Source organism: Ptiloglossa arizonensis, chromosome 8, assembly GCF_051014685.1.
Source record: "Ptiloglossa arizonensis isolate GNS036 chromosome 8, iyPtiAriz1_principal, whole genome shotgun sequence".
NCBI classification, from domain to species: Eukaryota; Metazoa; Arthropoda; class Insecta; order Hymenoptera; family Colletidae; genus Ptiloglossa; species Ptiloglossa arizonensis.
In genome coordinates this window covers 18,674,941-18,696,690 of record NC_135055.1, presented here as the reverse complement: position 1 = coordinate 18,696,690, position 21,750 = coordinate 18,674,941, and the positions used below count along the sequence as shown (strand labels likewise).

Genomic DNA, 21,750 nt, shown 5'->3' with positions numbered 1-21,750 from the left:
CAACGCCTCGATCACCAAATGATACTGCGAACGTGCCTCGCGGTCCAGGGAACCGGAGTTCTGCAGGTCGAGATAGAGAACACCGTCGCGTCCACGGTGCTGCGACAACCTGAACGCGTCCCCGTGATTACCCGAGACGATCTCGTACCTCTGGGTCGAGTACTGTCCGAGATCTGGATCCTTGGCGGGCGGTAGAGCGCGTTTAGCGTCGCGCGGTGAATTCTCCGGGAACTCGACGTCCACGTGCTCGACCGGGAACGTCGGCGCGTTGTCGTTCTCGTCCAGCACCTTCACCACCACCTGAATGTTCTGCGGCAACGCGACTAGGCTGTACGAGGGCCTCGTCTCGCGATCCAACGGCACTTTCGTTCGTATCTCGCCCGTCGCGTGGTCGACGTTCAAGTCCGAGTCCACCGCCGAACCGGAAACCGAGACGATCAAATACGGGGGGCTGTCGGCGTCGATGAAGCCTACCCTGGTCCCCGGTCTCGCGTTCTCCGAGACCTCCAAGTATCTGACTAGCTCCGACCGCGTGCCCGGGGCGAGGGTCGCTCCCAGGACGAGGAACAGTAGCAGGTGCCGCATCCTGGGGCCTCCTCCACCACCACCACCGCCGCCTCCGCCGCCTCCTCCTCCGGCTCCTCCGTCTCCCTCGCGTTATTATCTGGATCTTTCCATCCCCGGATCGATCGTGAATGGACGCGAGTACCGTCGACGATGCCCCCAACGACTCGTCATGCGCGGACAGTGTACAAGCGTACCACCGTTTCTACCGCGACCCTGTCGATCGACCCTGTTGTCCGTTGTTCTCGTACGGTCCGTCGTCTCCGAGAATCGTCCCTGTCTACGCGCGTACCTATCTCGGGCCCCGATGCGAAAAAACCGACGGAAGATACCACGAGTATGCGATCCACCAGCACATTGATCACACCCACCAGCGGAGCACCACCACCAAGCACAACATTTTCACCTTATCGATTATTTCTTTTTTTTTTATTACTTCTTTTTTCTCCCTTTTTAATCCTGGTTCCGAGGGTATCACTTCGAAGAGGGTCGTGTCGCGGTCGAGGCTAGGTCTGGCTCTGTAGGCCGCTAGGGCGGTTCCAGCCGCGTTTTCCGACGCGGTCCTCGGGCCCGTAGGCTCCCGATACGTCGTGGAAATTCCTCGGTTGTACGCGAGAGGCCCAACTCGACACCGTTCCGCTCGTTTCTCTCTCGCTGTCCTTCTCTCGGACACGCTCCTCCTCCTCTCTTCCCTTCGTTTTCTCCCGTTCTTCCACCGTTCGTTCTAACCGACGCGTACGTGCCCGGTTGTATCTATCTCGTTCGCTCACACGGCAGTCCGCGCGCTATCCGCTTGTCCTCGCTCCGTTGCTGGAATATCCACGCCGCGAGATATCGTGCATTCCTCGCGTTAGATCCACGCCCGATAAACCTGGAGGATCGACGCGACGACCGCTCGCGAACACGGCGCGATCGTCTCGCGTCCGTTCATCGTGGCTACCCGTTCCGTCGGCCGGTCCCAAATATTCCGAACCACCGTACGCGGTTTCCAGCTTCTAGAACGACCGTGCGATTTTTCTCATCGTCTGCGCGGGGGAGCGCGAGCTCCCGTTCCAACGATCGTGCGATCGATCGATCCTGGTACGCACGGGGAGTTTAACGACCAGTGGAACAGGACCGGTACAGCGGACCAGCGTTAGACCGACGAGGATGAATCTTCTCCTCGTGGACTCCTCTGTTCGCTTCGATCATTTCTCCCCCGTCCCCGGCCACGACGGTGTTCGTGAAGCTCGTCGAGCAACCGTGACGCGGAACACCGTCGACACCACCGCGAAGAAGACACCACCACCGTGTTACGTGTCGCGACTACCCGGTATGAACTGTAACGAGAAGAAGAAACGAATCGATAGCGGACGTTTTCTTTTTATTTGTTTAATCGCGCTTGCCAGAAACCTCTCGGTACGAAACGCGAGCGTAACCACGACCGAGCGACGATACGCGGAGCTTCGATCGCGGAGGACTTCTTCTTGCTCACGGAGGACCACCCTCTCTCGTCGCGATTCCACGTTCACGGAGAATGTTTTCGTTCGTCCGTGTTCCTTCGCTCTAGGAAGAGTAGAAGGAGGAGGTGGACCACGACGAGGACGACGACGACGACGACGACGACGACGACGAGTACGAAGACGAGTACGAGGACGACGAGGCGGATCTCTCCTTCTCGCGTATTTCGGCTCGTGCCGTAACGATTCGAGTTTAGGCGCGGTTACGCGACGCGACGGTACGCGCGTTCGATCGTCGATGTCTCGCTCCTGGCCCCGGAAGAGCAATATGGCAAGAGAAGCAAGAGCCCAGCACGAGGTGTCGCGTTCTCGGGCCCAGCGTCCGTTCCGCGCGGCTTCGAGGTTAGGCATGCACTGACATGGCGGCACCTGCAAGGCCTACCCTTCCCCTAACTCGGTGGACTCGGCTGGCTCGGTCAGGGGGACCCGGCTGGACCCGAGCTGGCGGCCATCTTGGAGAGGGGAGCGGTAGTACAGGGCCCCGATATGCCGGGGCCTCGGCATTCAGCGCGCTTCGCGGCACCGAGCAGCTAGACTATACCAAATCTCCTCTCGCTCTCTCGCTCGCACCGTTTCCTCCTTTCTCGCACCTACTCGTTCCTCTCTCTCTCTCACTCTGTTTCTCTCTCTTTCTTTCGTTCTCTGCTCTTTCTTCGTCCCGTCGAGCTCGAACCTCTCTCTCTCTCTCTCTCTCTCTTTTTCTCTCTTTCTCTTTCTCTCGTTCCCGCTACGCGCGGATTTCACGTTTCTTTCCTTCTTCAGCCAGTTCGCCGCCTTCCTACCTACCTGAGCGCCCGGTATGCGAGGAACTGACTTACCGTCGGCGCTCATTCCGCGCTCGGCCCTACGAGCCTCGTCTACGCCCGTGCCAAAGGTCCTGGAATTTCGTGACGCGACGAGAAAAAGATTCCGGACGGTTTGCGCGCCCGGTACCCGAATTTTCGCGTTCCCCTCCCTTCTTGTCTTCTTCCGTTGCTTCTGCTGCTTCCACTACTCCTCTTCCTTCTCTACCTCCACCTTCGTCTCCTCCTTCTCCACCACCTCCTCCTCCTCCTCCGCAACAGCAGCAGCAGCAGCAGCAGCAGCAGCAGCGAGCAACGGAGAAATACACGCGTCTCGGTGAATGCAAATTCGCGGAAGGTCGGAACGATCGCGAGTCGAATTCTGTTCTACGTTTCGCGAGCACCGTGGAATTCGTCCCTACGCAACGAATACGCGAGCAACGATACTTCGGGAACGATTCTCCCCGCGAATCGAGTTTTTATCACCGGTTGGTGTACGTTCCGTGCGCGAGATTCGAGTTTCGGGCGTGTTACCGGGGAAATGCGACCAAGAGACACCGCCGAGCCTTGTAAGCGAGTACGGTGTCGCTTTCGTCGTGTTTCCTTCGAGTTTGAATTTTTACACCGAAGCGATAATACGGAGCTAATCGTCAAGGTATTTCTCCAAGTGTCTATTGTCGTGTTTTAATTGTAATTGGATTTTCAAACACGAAAACCCTCCCGACGATATCGCCGCGTGAATGCCACTCTTTACTTTCGTCGAACCGTCGAGGACGCTCGATAGTTTCGCAGCGTGTAATTTCGTTCGATCGCGAGCGTTGCACCCACGATCGAAACGAAATAACGCATTTTGCAACGTTGCGTCCGTGATTCGACGCCATTGTTGGCGTACACCGGGCGTGCGAAAATCGTCGCCGAAGGAACGACGTCTCCCCCGCGTGGTGAATCGTCGCGGTACGCGCGGTAGCGAGCGTGTTAAAGGTCACGAAAATTTGCATGTTAACGGGAATAGCGGCGCATTAATTTTGACGATCTGTTAACACGTCGACCGTCGGAGGGCACGGGACCGATGTTCGCTCGCATGATGCATGAGACGCCGCGCGACGCTATACCCGAGCCGGGTTTCGAACTCGGCTTTCCGGAATAATCGCGCGGTCTTCGATAATATATTTTGCAACGGCTCGCGCATAGATCACACGATGATTTACACGCGGCGCTCGGCGAAACCGTGAGCGATAAATTCGCCGCCTTAATAATTCCGTGCATCGGCGCGTGACTCGTGACGCGATCACTGCTATCCAAGAGCAAACGCTTCCCGGTGGAGGGAACAACGGAAAAGCGAAAACTATAGCGACCGAATCGAACAATTCCGGGGTGTGGAAAATTCGCGAGTTGCGCGGAGATTCGTCGAGCAGGATGTAAGAAAGTGTCTCGTACGACAAGAAATACTGGCTCGATCGCTCGAGACACTTTTGTGAGATCAGGAATACCGTGTCGATGCCTTGGAACATCGCGTCGAAAACCGAAAACGTCTCGACGACGTGGAACAACGTCACCATGAGGCTGAATACTGTTTCAACGACACGAAACACCGTCCCGACGACTCGAAATACCGTTTCAACAACCCGAAATGTCGTCCCCGCGACGCTAAACACCGTCTTACAATCTGAACACCGTTTCAACGACCCAAAACACCATCTCAATGAATCGAAATACCGTTTCAAACACCCGAAAAGCCGTCTCAATGTCACGAAACATCGTATCGAAAACCAAAACCGTCTCGACGACCCGAAACACCGTCTCCACAACGCTGAACGCTGTTTCTACGACCCGAAACACCACCTCAACGACCCTAACACCGTCCCGACGACTCGAAGTACCGTCTCGATGAACCTAAACAACAATTCGACGACATTCAACATTGTCTTGCAAACTAAACACCGTCTTACGACCCGGCATCCCGTCCCAACGTCCCGAAACACCGTCCCGACGACTCGAAATACCGTCTCAACCACTCGAAACACCGTTCCAACGTCCCGAAACACCGTCTCGACGTACCTGAACAACGACTCGACGACATTGAAGATCGTCTTCTAAACTAAAGACCGTCTCGCGACCCGAAACACCGTCCCAACGTCCCGAAACACCGTCTCGACGTACCTGAACAACAACTCGACGACATTGAAGATCGTCTTCCAAGCTAAACACCGTCTCACGACCCGAAACACCGTCCCAACGTCCCGAAACACCGTCCCGACGAACCTGAACAACGACTCGACGACATTGACGATCGTCTTCCAAGCTAAACACCGTCCCGCGACCCGAAACACCGTCCCAAAGTCCCAAAACACCGTCTTGACGACATTGAAGATCGTCTTTCAAACTAAACAACATCCCGCGACCCGAAACACCGTCTCGACGAACCCGAACAACGACTCGACGACATTGACGATCGTCTTCCAAACTAAACACCGTCCTGCGACCCGAAACACCGTCCCGAAGTCCCGAAACACCGTCCCGACGTACCGAACGGATCGCGGTGTCGTCCCGGTGCGAAATCGAGATGCAACGCGCGGGAAGATCCATCAGTTCCGTCGTCTCGCGCGACGCTCCTCGAGGGTCGAGGACCCTCGGGACTCCTCTACCTGACTCTACGAGTAGGCAGATAAATCCGCCGCCTACTACCGCTCGCTACGGACAATGCGCCCGAGACGGTGCATCATCGTCCGTATTGTTTGCTCGGGCATCGGCCACACGGCCCGATCTTTCGCAGGTGCTGGAAGCAGGAAAGAACGGGCCCCCGACCTCGGGGCCGCGTAACACGCGCGCAACCGCGGAACCTCGGCGACGTTGTCGCCGACGTCGCGACGTTACCCGCCGGCTGGGAGCGGATCGGTGAGCCGGACCCTCCCCTCCCCTCCCCTCCCCCCTCCCCCTCCTCGCCGCATCGAAATCGGAATTCGTGTACGGGACATTAGAGCGGAATAAATTTGCGTCGCTCCGATCCGTGCGCGCGCGCCCGATTGTTTCGGCTTTTGTTCCGCGGAACGCATACGTTGTCCCCGAGGCCGCCTTAACTTTGCGTCTCTCCGGATACATGCGTGATGTCGATCGGAGGGCCGCCGTGGGCCTATACCCCCACCCCCCACCCTCCGCCCCACCCCCGGGCCCACGAAAGCAAGATATCGACGGGAGAACTCCTTCTTCTTCTTTATAGTCAACGTTTCCCCTCGATCTTCTTATTCTCCCCCATTATTGTCCTCCTCCTAATTCTCCTCGACTCTCGCGATTCCTCCTTCCTTCTTTCGTTCTCCGGGGGCCCGTCAGAAGGCCCTACCGTCCCGCTTTTCCCCTCTTGTTGCATCGATGCGTCGGTTCTTTTTCGTCGTCGTCGTTGTCGTCGTCGTCGTCTCACGAAAAGAGACGCGGTTGCGAGAGAAATGCCATTGTCACCGTACGCGGACCGTCCTGGGGCCCCACGGCCCATTAAAGAACGTCAGAGCGGCGGTGGAGGGAGGAGGAGGAGGGAAGAAGGGCCGTTTCTACGAAATCTTTCCGCTGTACGCCAATTTCGGCGCGACGTGGTGGCACGGTCGCTAGGGGAAAATTACAGAGTTCGGAAATAAAGGACGAAGGGAGAGGGGAGGGGTGGGGGTGGGGGAGAAACGGAAAGGAAGCAAAACGGTCCGTGGATACGGGGAAAGGACCGCCGCGCGCGATAATCCGTTGGACCACGAGCGACGAGAGGGACGAAAGAGGACCGACAAAGCTTCTCGTCATTAAGCGAAATGATTACCAGTCGCGAACAGTGGGGACCGTCAGGAGGGGGAAGGGGCCACCTACACCAGTGCTCGGGTCGTTTCGTTCGAAGACGAGAGACCGCGAACTTTTCTGAAAGTAGCCAGAGGGGGGACCGTTCTGGGGGACAGAACGGTCGGCTTCCGGCGTACCCTATCATCCCGTGGGTCCCTGATGTACACGTTTCGCCCATTTCTCGCCAAGGATCGGCCACGTTTGACCCACCAACGTGGATCGAGACCCACCACCCGCCCGTAGGGAAAAATGAACAAACTCGTGGACGAAGCAGCGGGGCGGACAAAGAAGAAGTAACTAGATTTCTTGCGAGCGGAGGCGCAACGAGGTTGCCAGCCGGACCGAGCGCGATCGAGTTACGAGTTTCGAATGTCCGCAGTAGTCGTGAACCGGCTCTAGAGTTTCGCGCTCGAATTTCGCAAAGAACGTGATTTCGAGACACGGAATCGAGAACTCGGATAGACGACGATTTCGTTGCGCCTTGGAACATTCCCGCCCTCGTTTCGCCGGTGAGACCTTTCCGCGACGTTTTCACCGGGATCGTGACCGTGAGACGCGAGATCCGATCGATCGGTGGTCTCTCACCCTCGTGATCGAGAATTCGAACGATCGGTATCCGTGATGGGGGAAAAAAAAATGAAGAAAAGAAAAACGAATATGGCCTACCGTGAGCCTATAGTCGCGTCGGCGTTTCTTCTTCCCGGCTAACTGTAGCGAACCGTGCTAATGTAGAATAATAGAGTGGGTAAAAAAAGAAAAAAGAGGGAAGAAAAGGGATGACTGGAAAGGCGAGGCAAAGCGAAGAAACCGAGGTAAGAGATTTCGTCGAGACGCGGTGGTGGGGCGCTGAAAATTGGGAACTGGTGGGGGTGATGGAGACCAGCCGCATAATGACAGGGTGCCTCGCGCCAAGGCCCCGCTAACGAACCGGCCCACGGGACCGAAAGGGTCCGGGCTAGGAGACGACACTGTATTATTTTACCATTTCGGGGGTCGGGGGCATCATCAGAAATCATCGCCGAATCCATATAATCAGTAGACGGTTACGTGCGGCCATGATTTTAAGAGCAGAAGAACCAGGGACCGGGAGGGGTGGAAAGGAGGGGAGGGGAGTAGAGGACGAGGCCTAATAAGGCGAACGGTGGTAGGTACTTGGGTATCCTCGTCCTCGTCCTCGTCCTCGTCCTCTCGTCATCGTCGTCGCCCGTCCCGACGATCTCCTGGACTTCTCAGTCCTTGATACCAACTTATAGTACTCGTTGCGGCCACTAATGACACGGACCCGATAAAAAGTAAACTCCTTCTACCTTCCCGTTACTCCTCCCCTCGCCACCGCTATCTTGACGCGTTGCACGAAAGGTAGGTCTTAAAACGTTCCACCAACGAGCTCGCAAATGCTCCAGACCGAACGACTGACTCTCCTCGCCTCTCTCGCGCGAATCTCGCGCCGCGAGGGAACCCGAACGCTCGAAATTGCGCGTGGAAAAAAATACGTACGCGCGTCCACTTAACCGCGGCGTTCGCCTCCACGGAAATCGACCAGGCACGAAACCGTGAAGATCCCCGATGAAACTCACCGTCGAGAACCAGCTCCGAGGATCGAGCTTACGAATCGTATCTACGCGTTTCCAGTAATTCGCGCGTTCGACTTTGTAAACGAAACGGAGTGAATGCGTCGGTTTCGATTTGCATTTGGGTAGACACGTGGAAACGTAACCATGGATGATAATTTATCCCGGGGTATGGGCCCCGTTTCAAACTATTATTCCCTAGCCGAAAGACGCCTCGGGTACCTAACGCGGGAAAGAAGAAGGAGAAAAAAGAAGAAGAAGATATTGAAAATTTAATACATGAAATCTCCGGATGCCGCGTTCACGGGAAAGCGTCTCGAGAACGTTGAGACTGTGGCAATAAAGAGCAATATGCGAGTATACCGTGAAAGTTGATCGATAAAGATCTAAATGAAAGTTGTTGGTGGATATAAAACGCCTCTCGTACGTACTGAGCCCACTTTGCGTAGGTACGACCGGTTTGTTACAAATCGAGAAAAAGGACCGCGTGTCGATCGATAAGTTGAATCTTCGTAAACGACGATCGGTGAAAAATTTGACGTGCACGGGAACGAAGATCGGCGTAACCCGTTCCCTTGACCCCTTTTCCTCGTGTGGAAAAAGTAACACCGTGGCTGCACGAATCGATAATTCGATCGAATAATAACCGAGCAACGTGTAACCACTTGCACCGACGTGCACGGAGCTCGAAATTGTTAACAAATCGTACGAAAAATCCCGTGGGAGTGTAGGTAAACGTGGCGATCCGATACCGTAACCAGTATCGACACCGCGACACGCGTTATCTCGATAATTAGGGGCTTTCTCTGGACCGAGGTATCGATGTTGGAGCCTCTCGAACTGGTTCCAGAATTCCATAGACCGTGTCAGCGGATCGACCGGGAGATAACGTATTGACAGACTGACCGAAGAACTCTCTCGTCCGTCTTTTCCTAATCTATCTTCGATACACACCGGGAATATTTATTTCCTCGTGATCCACGATCAGCACCGCGATACCTTTCCACGAAATAACTTTACGAATGACGCCTCTTATCGAAACAGATCCTCGATACCTGCAAGACCTGTCCACACCGATCCAATAAAACTCGAACTTAACGCTCGCGGTGTAAAGGCATTAGCGAAGAAAAATTACGTCTCTCGATAAAGTAACGTGCTACTTTTTGGAAACACTCGAATACGTATAGGAGAAAAATGGACGAAAATATTGAATTCATATCGGCGACGGTGTTAACCGACGAAATCTCCAATTGATTTCCAGAGTTCCAGAATGTTGGGTAGACCGCCTACGGTTAGCCTCCTGATCCCCTTTCTACCCAGGTACACAGAGAGGTTCTTGTACGGATAACACTTTAGCGCAAACACGTTCGCACTATATATAGATATATTTCAGTGTGCTCGCAACCGAGAAGTTCGTACTCTCCGGAGCATCTATCTTCGATCTGTACACGATCTTTTCTCATCTTTTCTACTCGTCGCTGTACGCCTTTCGTCGCTTATAGATACATACGGGAACGCTCTACGTACTTCCGTACGCGTGTACTAATAAGTGCATCCACGTGTATTGCAATATACATGAGCACCGCGAAACGACATTACCATTCGAATGCGCCAACACCGATCGATTATTTCCGATCCTGGTAATAATACAATACTAATTATAATAACAATAATAAACGTAATACGTGTACGTAATTGCCCGACCGATTAGATTACCCATTAATTGCTTCCTCCGGTATATTTCATAGGTTAGGTGTCATTTATGACTACCTTGCCGGTGCGCGCGACTCGATGCGAACGAACAACTTGATATTGCCCCTGGCACGATCGGTCGAGACTTCGATCTCGACCCTTTTAAATTCTACGTGCGTACGTGTGTACGTACACGCGCATACCGATTCGTCGATGCTTCATAAATTGCGAGTCAATTGGATTTCATAGATGGGAGATAATTCGTATATTTTACGAGAACGACTCGTAACTGTCGCCACAATTCAACTTTCTTCGACTGACTTGAGTTATCCAATTTTACGGCGTTCGTAAACCTGGAAACAAAAAAAATAACTATTTCACAGACGAGGACGATCTTGATCGTTCGCTAATTACCCGCGCATCGATTCGGTGAAGAATTTTCGACCGCCACGGAGCTCTAGTCAAACATTAAACTTTAATGCGCGGTTTTATTCGTACACGTAAAACTCGTTTTCGTCGATGACCTAGCGATCGTCGACAGTTGCCGGCACGCATACAAGTGCTCCTACGCGTGTGCGCGTCGGGGAAGAAAGGAGTATGTAACGTCATCTCTCGTAAGTCGCGAGCACTACGCGAGACTACGTCATTGGATAAACGATGTGTTGTCAAAAGCGTGTGGAACAAATTTTTTTTTCTCCGTCTCCCTATAAAATACATATTTACGTAGACTTAAATTTTATGTAATGTATAAATATATTGCGTTAGTACAGTTTATAGTTTTATGGGAATAACGGGCCAATATTGGGGTTTTGCTTTATCTCTGTGCCTGTCGATGGTAGTTTGGAGGGCAGTTTCCATTGCTAAGATGGCAGAACTAGCATCGCCGTACAATAATTTTGCATTGTTGTTCCTTGTATGCACCCACGCGGCTCCACCTTGAATCGAACCATCTTCGTCTTCCTCCTCCTCCTTTTTGATGCACGATTCCTCTTCGCGTTTCTTCTTTAATTCTACTTTATGCCTTATGCTTTGTTCCAAAAAGCTCATCATATCCTCGTTTACGTGGAATTCCAAGTTTTCGTTCTCTTCTGTGTTTCCTGACTCGTCTTCTTCTTCTTCTTCCTCTTCTTCTACTTCTTTTGCGTCTTGGTTCCGGTACCTATGGCTTTTTCGAGCCTGCGAAGAACACTGCACTGCATTCTGACGGGCCAGTAATCTCAATTTATCTCTCAACGCTCGATTCTCGTATTCTAATGCGATACAACGGGTCCTCCACCATGTTACGCTATGTCTGGAAATAATTGTATCCTTCTAGTTTATTAAGAACGTGAACAGTCGTGTTGTATCGCGAATGCCCAACGTTTAAAGTACTTTTACCACAGTTTTAACAAGTACATTTTAATTCCATTGTAACCTCCTTATAAAAAATTGTAACCAACCTTTTTTGCCACTCTTGGGCTACTGCATAATTTTCCCAAAAGGAATTAGCTTGCATCGTATTGGAAATCAATTGTTCTTTAGCAGTAAACATATCGGTACGTTCCGAAATAAATTTCCGTCGTTTCGAAAACTTAACCTCAAATTTCACCTGTTCGCAACGCCGCTTTTTCAAATGTCTCCTCTTTTTCCGTCCTCTGTTGCGCTTTAGAGCGACAAATTCCATACCTCGCGATTATTCTGTTGACGAATTTACGTATATAGAAAAACCATTGTTTATATTTATACGCGTTCCATACGAACGATCGACGCGACATCGAACGTAACCCAGCACAAATATAAACTTGATCTACCATACATTCGTAAATTAAAAAATTTATTTACCGAATAGCGCGAACTTTTAACGCGCACGAATGTCTTTGAAACTTTCATTTACTTTACGAGTTATCAAATCTTGTGTATAAAAAAAATGATATGTATATATCAGAGATTAAACGGGTGATTTTTATTAGAAATATACAGTACTGTTGTGAGGCTTTGTACAAATGTGAAAAAGACATTTGAACTTAAGTGAAAATGGCGCGAGCGTAAAACAACGGTTGAAGTTAAAATACGACGTGAATTGTTTCTGCACATCGCTCTAAATTCACCATGCATAGAAACTATGATTATGACGAAGAATATACGTTTATAGGAAACTACCTCTTATTTTCTAAGTATGCGTAGTCTATAATCTCTTTGTAATTACAATGAATTTCATAAATATCTCAAATTTCAACGCTACTAACAATTTCAAATTCAACGATCGAGATGCATCGTTTAGACATCACATTCCCATCGGAACAATTCGATTGGTGTAGTAAAGTATAGGAGATGTTTTGTAAAATTGGGTATTTCGTATGAAATATCGCTTGCGCGCGATAAAAATCGTTGGGTGCCAGAAAAGGCATCGTTGCATTGTATCGATAAACAACGTAAAAGTTATCTTCGAAAAGCAGATTGCAAATATTGTTAATTAAAAGTGTGAGTCTTGTAAAATTGACTGCGGTGCACCACACATTTTTCAACTTACAATGCACGATCCACCCTGGTCTCACATGTACGACAAATTTAATCCGCGTTCAAACGACACTTCATTATTCCCAAACTTAACATTACCACTTTCCATACTACTTCTTCTCGAATCACTATTATCTCCGTTAACTTCAACATTATGGCCAGAAGCTTCATCGTTTTCCACGATATCAGTTAACGATGTTTTGTTCAAAGGTTCAAGCCCAATTATTGTGCGAACATTATCGGGTAACTGGTCCGCTACCGACATCAGTTGATAATAAATACCCTCGGCTTTTGATAACATCCAAAGAAGTTCGATATGAAGCGAAAGATCATTTATATGCTGTAAAGTATATTGTATCTTAATAAATAAAAAATTGTTCGAGTCTATTATTCTAAATGCTTGCCTTTAATATATCTGTAAACCCGTAACGGTTTTCCATAAGTTTGCTTCTCTCGGTGTCTAAAATAGCCACGCATAAAAGTAAATGGAAATTTTTGCACGGTAAATCGGTCCATAATATTTCCCACAATTTCATTATATCCATCGCATTAAATTCCCGTTTAAACAGTACCAAAAGCCAGCGAAAGCAGAAAAACATATTTCCCGAATCTTGCTTATTTAAGTAGTGCGCTAATTGCGGATCTGTAGTACTCAAGAGAGTATACAATTGGCACAATTGAGCTTTCATTCCGGTTTGATCCATTTCAAAATTGGTACTCTAATTTGTGTATAACGATTTATAAGTAGTTTACAGGTAATTATATTCTAAAATACATAATACAAAACCTACCACTTTATCCATGAACCCAACAAAACACCAAAATGCGTCGACTTCACTATCCATTAAACATAAAATAGGGCTAAGCAAATCGCTCATACCTTGAACATATCCCAAATCAAAATTGTACATTACATATGTCATGAGGATATCGTACAATTGTGTTAAATGTGGATTGTTATCGCCAAAATAATAGGGATGTGTTCTATCCGTCCTATTAACGTCCTTCCCTAAAAATTTTCATCTCAACGTACATGAATTTATTTAATTAATTCATTTCCATGCGTTACCTATCAAACTTTTTCGATCTCTATAATCGGAAAAATTATTCTCTTGCGCGGGAGACATAGATCTCCATTGTAATTTCATCATGAAATATTCGTCAGTCTTTTTCTTTCTGAGTTCTAATCTTTCATTGTGCGTAGAATTCCATGGATAGTAATTTAATAAAAACTTCCATACTTCGAATCGCAATGTTGGAGCAATGCCCTAAAAATATTTACTCTTTGCTTGGTTTGTAGATTGTACTTGTAATTTTTTTATAACGATCGGTATGAAATTTTATACTAGCTCTTTCGTAAAATACCCATTTATGTGATAAAAAATTCAAATGTAAATTATATGTACAAACCCCACGAAAAATAACTTCTTTTACTTCCTGAGGATTTAAAATTCTCCCCTCTTTGTCCTTATAATTATTCCACTGTTCTCTCGACAGTGGTGCACCTATCGTAATCATAAATATTTATGTACCTTATTCAAAATCGCTTAATGCAAAATTATTTCTGTTATACCTCTCGAACAAGGTGCTCGTGGAGGTAATACCACACCCAATCCATGTGCTCCAATTACTTCGTATTCTTCTCCAGAATCTACAGACACCAGTGGATAAGAAACATCTATCGATAGTGAATTATTCAATATATCTGCAACTGCTTCCTCGACTGGACGTTTAGCTGCTTCTTTGTATACTATAATGCAACGACATACGCAAAAGTTCTTAAAATATTTAGAAACTGTAGAGATATACTCTCGTAATTCCAGATTTTGTGCATACACTTACACCAAATATCCGACAGTTTACTAAATGCTTCCAATGTTGTTTCATATGGACGGTTTTGTAGATTCTTCATAAATTTCCAAACATAAAACGAAGTATTTTCTTGAAATATGTCTAACTCGGCAAATGATTTACTTAACACGGATTGCACTTCGTCTTCTACAATGTACAAATTCTTATTTGTACGCGACTTTACAAATCTAATATAACTTTTCAAAGAATTTACAAAACTTTCAGCATTAGACAACTGAAAAAAGGCAACGTAGGTGGTACCATCCCTTTGCATAAATATAAGTTGTTGTCCTCCATGATTTATGCGGAAAGAGTTTAAATCTGTGAATAAAATTCTGACAGTCCTTGTACATCCAAGAGAGTCTGGTCCCTCGGAAGAATTATGAGTGCGCTTAGTATGCGTATCTACCAAAGACCATTCTGGATCTTGATCTTGGTTCTCCAATACTACAGAATCCTCTATAGGTTTCCATTCTATGCATTTCCCAAAACTCTGCAATTTTAATGCAGGGTATTCTAAATTATTTGTCCTAACAAATAATATTATATGCAAAGTTTGCTTACATATTCAACAATCTTTAACGTCCCTAGACTATGAACTTCGTCTTCCCTTGTACTTGCACCTCTAAGTACAACTCCTGCATGAATGCACAGATCCTAATCGAAATCAATCGAAAGAAAAAAAGAGAATAAGTAAAAGCTTTTAATACACGTACAACAATTCTTGATCTAAAATCTATTTTCCATCTAATGAAAATGTATGATAAATGAAATGTATAATAAATGCGTAATTACAATAGTAACAATAACAACTACCTAACCTCACTAACAACGTTATGAAACGAATGGAACAAAATCAATTTATCCAGACGTCAGATGACAATGACTTATAATTAATACGAAGATAAAAACGAATGACACTTAGTGATTCCGCACATAACTTGTCAAGAGTAGTGTTGACGTGATCACAAGTATTGCATGTGGATACGTGTTTAGAGTACGTCATTCTCGAAATTGACGAGGCATGACATTCAAATTAAACGAATTTATGACAAAATAAATTGTACTTGCATGGTTGGATTGCATACAAATAGTTCTCACCTTTCCCTGTTCGGTGAGCTCAGACATTTCAAATATATTTTCGAGTAAATTAGCAGGCTGGTCGAGTTACGACCGATTTCGACACATCCCTTCTACTGTCCCGCAAGTTTACCTTCGTACTCTCTCTCTCTGTTCTATGCGCGGTCACTCTCAAATGCGCGATCACTCGCGCAACCATGCATCTGCGTGATACCGCGTACGATTATATCTGTCTAGTGTTGTTTTGATTGCAACCAAAAGAAGGAAATATTTCTCTGTTGTTTTCAGGATATCTTTGTTAACTAAAAATTGTAAAACATTCCACGATACATTAAATTACTTTTCACAACCTACAGGTATTCGATAAACGTCGAGCACGCACAATCAACGCTACTAAACTCATAGCATCTACTACGTATGAGTAAGCGTTTAATCGCGACCTCTGTCACGAAACTTGACTCTTTCTTGCTTGCGTTCACTCATTCATTTCAATGTTATATCCCATGCGGGCGATACGAAGTCCCCTAACAGACCGAATATAATATCCATGATAACAGAACGCATTTTCAAAGTATACATAATTCTATGTATTTTACGTAATATTTCGACGTGAAATAAATCTAAAAATTACAGAATGTAAAAGTGCCGTGCGATTAAACAGGGATCCTATGCTTGATAATAACTCTAGATTACCTTGAAAACACCTGCAATGTCGGTATCTTTAATGCATGTTGTGTACCTTGTTCGCACAAATCGTTCTGCCCGAATGCAAATGCCATTGAAGGAAAGATTTCACTTATACGGTATGCATCTCGATTAAAAAGAAATTGATTATTAAATTCTTCTACTTTATAATACTCAAGCAAATCATTATCAAATCGAATCGTTTATCGATCAAAGAATTGTAGAAATGTTAATTGATATTTAACTCTTGATATTCCGCACGCGATAAATTCTGAAATTATTAAATATTCCGTCGGAAGATATCGGATTCTTAATGCCCTTGAAATTTGTTTATCTCTCTAGACGAGAAACGATGCTCTCAAGAACGAAAGAAATTCTTTCTGAAAAATCGAACATTTACACGTACCGTGCAAATAATAAAAATCAAACGAATGCCACGCTCGCGTATTCGACGATCAATTATCCACGCTTCGAAACTTTGCTTATGAAAACCTGACCGATAATCAACAGCCTCTAATTTCGAATTATACCCGTTTCTTTTCGTTGCTAGCCTCGAGGCCTCGACGTACTCGCCTCTCTATCGAGCAATTATCGTACAAGTAGCTTCTTTTTGCTCGTTGTCTCGTTCATCACCCCGGTCACCTCTGCTTGTTGCAAGAGCAAGTGATCGACCGTGTGATCGATGTCGCTGTCCTCAGCTGCGCGCGCTTCTAGAGAAACACGAAGAGGTGCGAGAGCGCACACCTGTCCGCGAAAGTGACAAAATCGAGAGGACGATACAGACACGATCGTAAGTCGCGTAAATGTGCACGTGGCCTGGAAAAATTGACCCACGAGAAACGGTACAACTGTTTTCGATGTCGTCGATCATCTTTCTCCGCGGTCGAACTCGCTGATAAAACTAGACGGTTGATATTTTTAGACCCCGATCTCCGGATCAACGAGGTTAAAGGCACATTGACCCAAGTACTCATAAGCGCGGAACTCTCCCTTCTAACGACCCTCTGGGTCCAATTATACAGTCCAGGTCGCGTCTTTTTCGATTTCGTCTACTTTCGTTCGGTAACGTAATTACATTACGCGAGAATAGTACTCGGCGCGAGTGAATATACACGAACGAAGGAACTTTGATTCCTTCCATCTCCTCGGTCGGTTAATCCCGATTGTAGCCCACGTAGAGGGAAATCGATGGAATTTTGATTCCGTTTGTCTCTCTGGGTACTCACGAGCGCGAAACTCTCTCTTTCAACGATCCTCTAGGTCCAATTAGACGGTTCGGGTCGCGTGTTATTCTCGATTTCGTCTCGTTTTCTTTTTTTTTTTTTTCAGCAATGCAATTGTATTGCGCAACAATAGTACTTGGCACGAGTGAATATAGATGAACGTAGGAACTTTGATTCCTTCCACCTCCTCGGTTGGTTAATCTCGATTGTAACCCACGTAGAGGGAGATCGATGGAACTTTGATTCCATCTATCTCCCTTTGGGTCTCCGCCTCTCCGCGACCTCCTCCTTGTGAGATTTGATGATCGTTGTAACTCGCGGCGACGGATCGTTCGCGGCAAAGAAAGAAATATTAAAATCTCAAGTATCGTTTGATTATTCGTTCCTTAGGATGCAGACGGAACCTCGGTTGGTGTGACATTGAAAATATTCTTAGTTTCGAGGTATAGAAACGTGTTCCATTTATTGTCACAACTCAGGTGCGAGCAATTAACGGAACTCGTTGCAATATCTTCCGAGCAAGTTAGATTCGATAGATACTAGCTGGTAAGTTCCAAGATGATTCGGTTAAATATGATTCCTGGAATCGTCATATTTGCGAACGTTTAATTCGCTACAAAGTTAACGATATCGCACGAGGTCGATATTGAACATTTGTTCTGCTCTATGTACAGTATCTATAGATACAATCAGACGTTGGCGTCTTCTGTTTAAAATTGTAAGTTACTTTCAGTGCTGGTAAAGTTAGAAGATTTCGATTGTAAAAGTCGAGAGTTAAAATTGCACATTTTTCGCATAAACACGACAGAGATTCGAAAAGTGGATACAATGGATACGTGTGTACACAGTGGCTACACGTGTATCGTACGTGTGTTTAAAATCAATTTTTTCCCAAAGGAAAACCGGTTTGGAATACTTGATTCCAGGTTTTCGATTTAGGTATCTCTTTTGGAGAAATGAATTCCTATAGTAGCGTACCACGTATTTCGGTACACCCCGGCCGATAAAAGTCTATTAATAACAATACATGTAGGTCGAAAATAAATAGCAATCGTTTATTAAAAGCCTCGATCTCCACGGTGTCGCAATTGTTACGCTATATCGATTTTCTGCTACGTTCGAAAATATTATTGTTTCGTCGTTTCGAAAACATACATCGCGTCGTATTGTTGCACTCGTATGCTAATATTTTCCTTCGGGACGTCCTATTACGTTTATCGCGTGTACGGTAATACGGATAAACAAAAAAATAATACATAATAAAGAACGAGGAAAAACTAATGCAAATTTATGCAAACGCGATCGACTTTTTCTAATTAATCGTACGTTCGGTTGGATTGCAGTTTACGATTTGACGAACGACACGGATCGTCGTAGCATCTCGACGGACGCATCGTTGCAACAATGTGCAATGCAATCACAGATTAGTCATCGTTGACTTGTGCACGTTCTTATCTGCACATGTTTTATTCTACATATTAGTACGATGATAATTTCGCGTCGTTTCGTGGAAAAAAAAGAAAAAGGAAACCGATGGAAAATCAGTGAAATGAAAAATAACGAACGTTTTCGTGGAACGATCGAAAATTCGTTGAGAGATCGTTGCGCGCGACACGTGGCGTAAATTTCGAATCGAACGCGAACGAAAGTTAACGCGGTTGTAGGGAAATTGCCGCGAGATCGATGCGTTTCGTTCGAAAAAGTGTCCCAACGAGAAATGCCGGTACACGAGGCGAGAATTACAATGTATCAACGGAAACAAGGCTAGATGAAGTCACTTTCGAGCCGGATCGTACGCGAGATCCTTTGTTCCGACGCATCTGATTGAAGTGCATATTCGCCTTTCGCGATGCAGACGTTAATCGAGTGCAGCTGCACCGAAGATCGCGGCGCGCACAACGTGCTGCGTAATCAGAGCGACGCGACGCTGTCCCTAGATCGCGATACATTATCGAGCTGAAATTGCGATCGAACGTTCTCCGGACAAAGGCGGGCGTAACAGAAATTAATATAAAACAATTGTTAACCGTGGAACCCGGTGGCCCGGTATTTGGACCGAAATCCTGATCGACAAATTGCGTGACTCCCGAGACAGAGAAAAAGGGGGAAAAATGTGTGACTAACCCGTGGTTACAACGAAGTAACGAGTACACGATTACACGCGTGCGCGTGCGCGTGCACACGCACGCACGCACGCGCACGTGTATACACCGTCGTGGTCGAAGAGAAGCGGAATGCGAGGACCGAAGGCCTTTCTTCCCTAGGCATTCATAAATTTTGCCTTCTTAGAACCGAAGATGGGCTCGGGCTGTAACGTGAACGTTCAAAGCATCCGTGGAGCGGACGCGACGGAGCGGAGAACAAAAACCGTTGAAAGCGTAGCCTGTATTTAGTATATACTGAAATCCTCCTCGACCAATACGAAATAGGAGGATGCAGATAAAAACGATGCGAGATAATATTTCGCTGTCCCGCGATTTTATAACGCTGAACACGCGCACGAGGACGGATACCACCACCGGGTGCACGGGTATCTCTCTGACTCAGAGAGAAAGATGGAAACAAGTTCTTTGAAAATTACGGTGCAGATTACGACCGGGTGCGCGCATTCCTACGTGTTCTCGATAGTTGTGTTTCCGTTCGACCGAAACCGGAACGAAAAACCACCCGTAGCCGTGACTCGTGCACGACTCGCGTGAAACTCAACGTAAGTCGTACTCGCGTTACGGATTTCTCTCGCGCGTAATTTCGCGGCGATCCGCGCGAAACTCCCGATCGTCCGGAAAAGTTTCCGTTTCGCGATCGAGAGGAGAGGGGGGGACGTCGATTTACTCGCCTCGCGTTATTTTCGCCGAACAGCGATCCGTTCGCGAACGCTTGCAGGGTATTTCGATGGACAATTTCGCACGGACCGCGTCGTGCTCGAAATAGATCACAGGCGACAAACGTTCCCCGATTACGCAAAAATTGGCTCGCGGGAGCCGTGCCACGATTTCAGCTCGAGACCGTTTCCGTATACAAACGAACTCGATGTAAAACGGGTCGATACTCGTCGCGTCACGTGCACGTACCACGCGTTCCGCGTCGTAGTTTATTTGGTAATTCAATTTGCTACATATTTATCGGATCAACATAAATATGACGTTCGGTGCGCGTGCACCGAGGCGCGTAGCCGCCGCGGTTCCCGTTGCGAGTCAACAAAGGAAACGTGACTAAATGACGCGGGAAAAGGATGCTGTTGGACGCGAACTTCGACCGTGGACTATTAAGACCGATAAGAATAGCAATAACGATAAACATAATTGAATCCCGGACACTTTATCCCGTAGTTTTTCACCGCCGTGATCGATGTCCACGGTCTCATTGTTCGATTCGTATCGCGGTCCGTGGCTCCTCGCCGATATCTGCTCGCCGCGTTACGAAGTACACGAAACTGGCGGCCAACCGTTACGTTTATAAATAAGTAAAAGTTCACGGCTGCGACACTCGTTGAATCACACTTCGAATATGTCCAGGACGTTGAAACAAGCTCCCTCCAGGAAATCGAGAACGCTCTACCTTTTACGTTAACAATGTACGTCGTACGAGTGTTCCATGCCGCGCGTTGTGAGTCAAGAGTTCCTTAAAACGTAACACGTTTCACCTTTGCGAGTCCTTTAAGAAAAGAAAAAAAAAACAAAACAACGCACAAGCCTCCTCGTTGAATCGTTTCGAGAAACTAAGTCGATGGAAACTTCTTCTTCGGGAATTTTCGAATTCGAAAGATCCAGGTAAACTCGAGCACGTGATTCCGATCGAGGTACGATCCGCACAATGAGATCCCGTTGCACTTGACCGAGTCGGATCGTTGAGCGCAAATGTGGCACCGAACCGGTGAAAAAGGCGAACGAAAACAAAGTGGCGCGCAGTAAAAATTCTAACCGAGACGATTTCGAGCCGTTTACGGGCTCGCGCGAGATACGCGGTTTCTTCTGGCATAACTTCGGCCCCGTATTCTCGGAAATGTCTTTTCTCTCTCTCGGGGAGTGATACCGTTGGCTCGAAATTTTCGTGCACGAGCACGTGAACGATACCGACGGGCAACTATGGGAATTCCGTCGATAAATCGTCGATTTTTCCATCGTGGACCGAACCCGACCGAAAAACCATTCGGTAGCGTTCGTTTTGCGCCGGGGCGTCGTTATCGACCGATAACGCGCGCGTTATCGAGAAATCTCCGAGATCGAAAATTGTTTGTTGCGTTTGACGCACGACCGTCGAGATCGCGTATTCGAGAGAAACAAGAATTCGAACGATGAACACGTGTGGATTGATACGTGTGCCCCGCCGGGCACGGTGCACGAACCGTAAAATGTTTCTACCTCGTGTCATCGAATATTCGTATATCCGACGATTCGTTCGTTGTTGTTGCACATCTCGGACCGAGAGTAATGCTATTTCGAAGCATTATATTATATAAGTTCGTGGTCGCGTAAACGGTTTAAAGAATCGGTTG

At 47.3% G+C, this 21,750-nt stretch overlaps 2 protein-coding genes and 1 long non-coding RNA gene across 3 annotated transcripts; all 3 read right to left on the bottom strand.

Annotated features, from left to right (window-relative positions):
• Window positions 1-9,599: 9,599 nt before the first annotated feature.
• LOC143150173 (uncharacterized) lies at window positions 9,600-10,638 on the bottom strand. The gene is made up of 3 exons (XR_012992971.1): window positions 10,420-10,638; window positions 9,946-10,274; window positions 9,600-9,866 (listed from the first exon to the last, which is right to left on the bottom strand). It is a non-coding gene; the product is annotated as an uncharacterized LOC143150173 (long non-coding RNA).
• Window positions 10,594-12,657, bottom strand: LOC143150172 (uncharacterized). Its single transcript, XM_076318241.1, has 3 exons — window positions 12,517-12,657; window positions 11,361-11,598; window positions 10,594-11,212 (listed from the first exon to the last, which is right to left on the bottom strand). Exons 2-3 carry the CDS (start codon window positions 11,582-11,584, stop codon window positions 10,693-10,695), a joined length of 744 nt encoding a protein of 247 aa, XP_076174356.1. The 5' UTR covers window positions 11,585-11,598; window positions 12,517-12,657; the 3' UTR covers window positions 10,594-10,692.
• Window positions 11,840-20,014, bottom strand: Tbc1d15-17 (TBC1 domain family member 15/17). Its single transcript, XM_076318240.1, has 10 exons — window positions 16,042-20,014; window positions 15,370-15,968; window positions 14,833-14,925; window positions 14,260-14,761; window positions 13,991-14,167; window positions 13,828-13,922; window positions 13,487-13,685; window positions 13,209-13,426; window positions 12,822-13,136; window positions 11,840-12,757 (listed from the first exon to the last, which is right to left on the bottom strand). Exons 2-10 carry the CDS (start codon window positions 15,394-15,396, stop codon window positions 12,452-12,454), a joined length of 1,932 nt encoding a protein of 643 aa, XP_076174355.1. The 5' UTR covers window positions 15,397-15,968; window positions 16,042-20,014; the 3' UTR covers window positions 11,840-12,451.
• Between the last annotated feature and the right edge of the window lie 1,736 nt (window positions 20,015-21,750).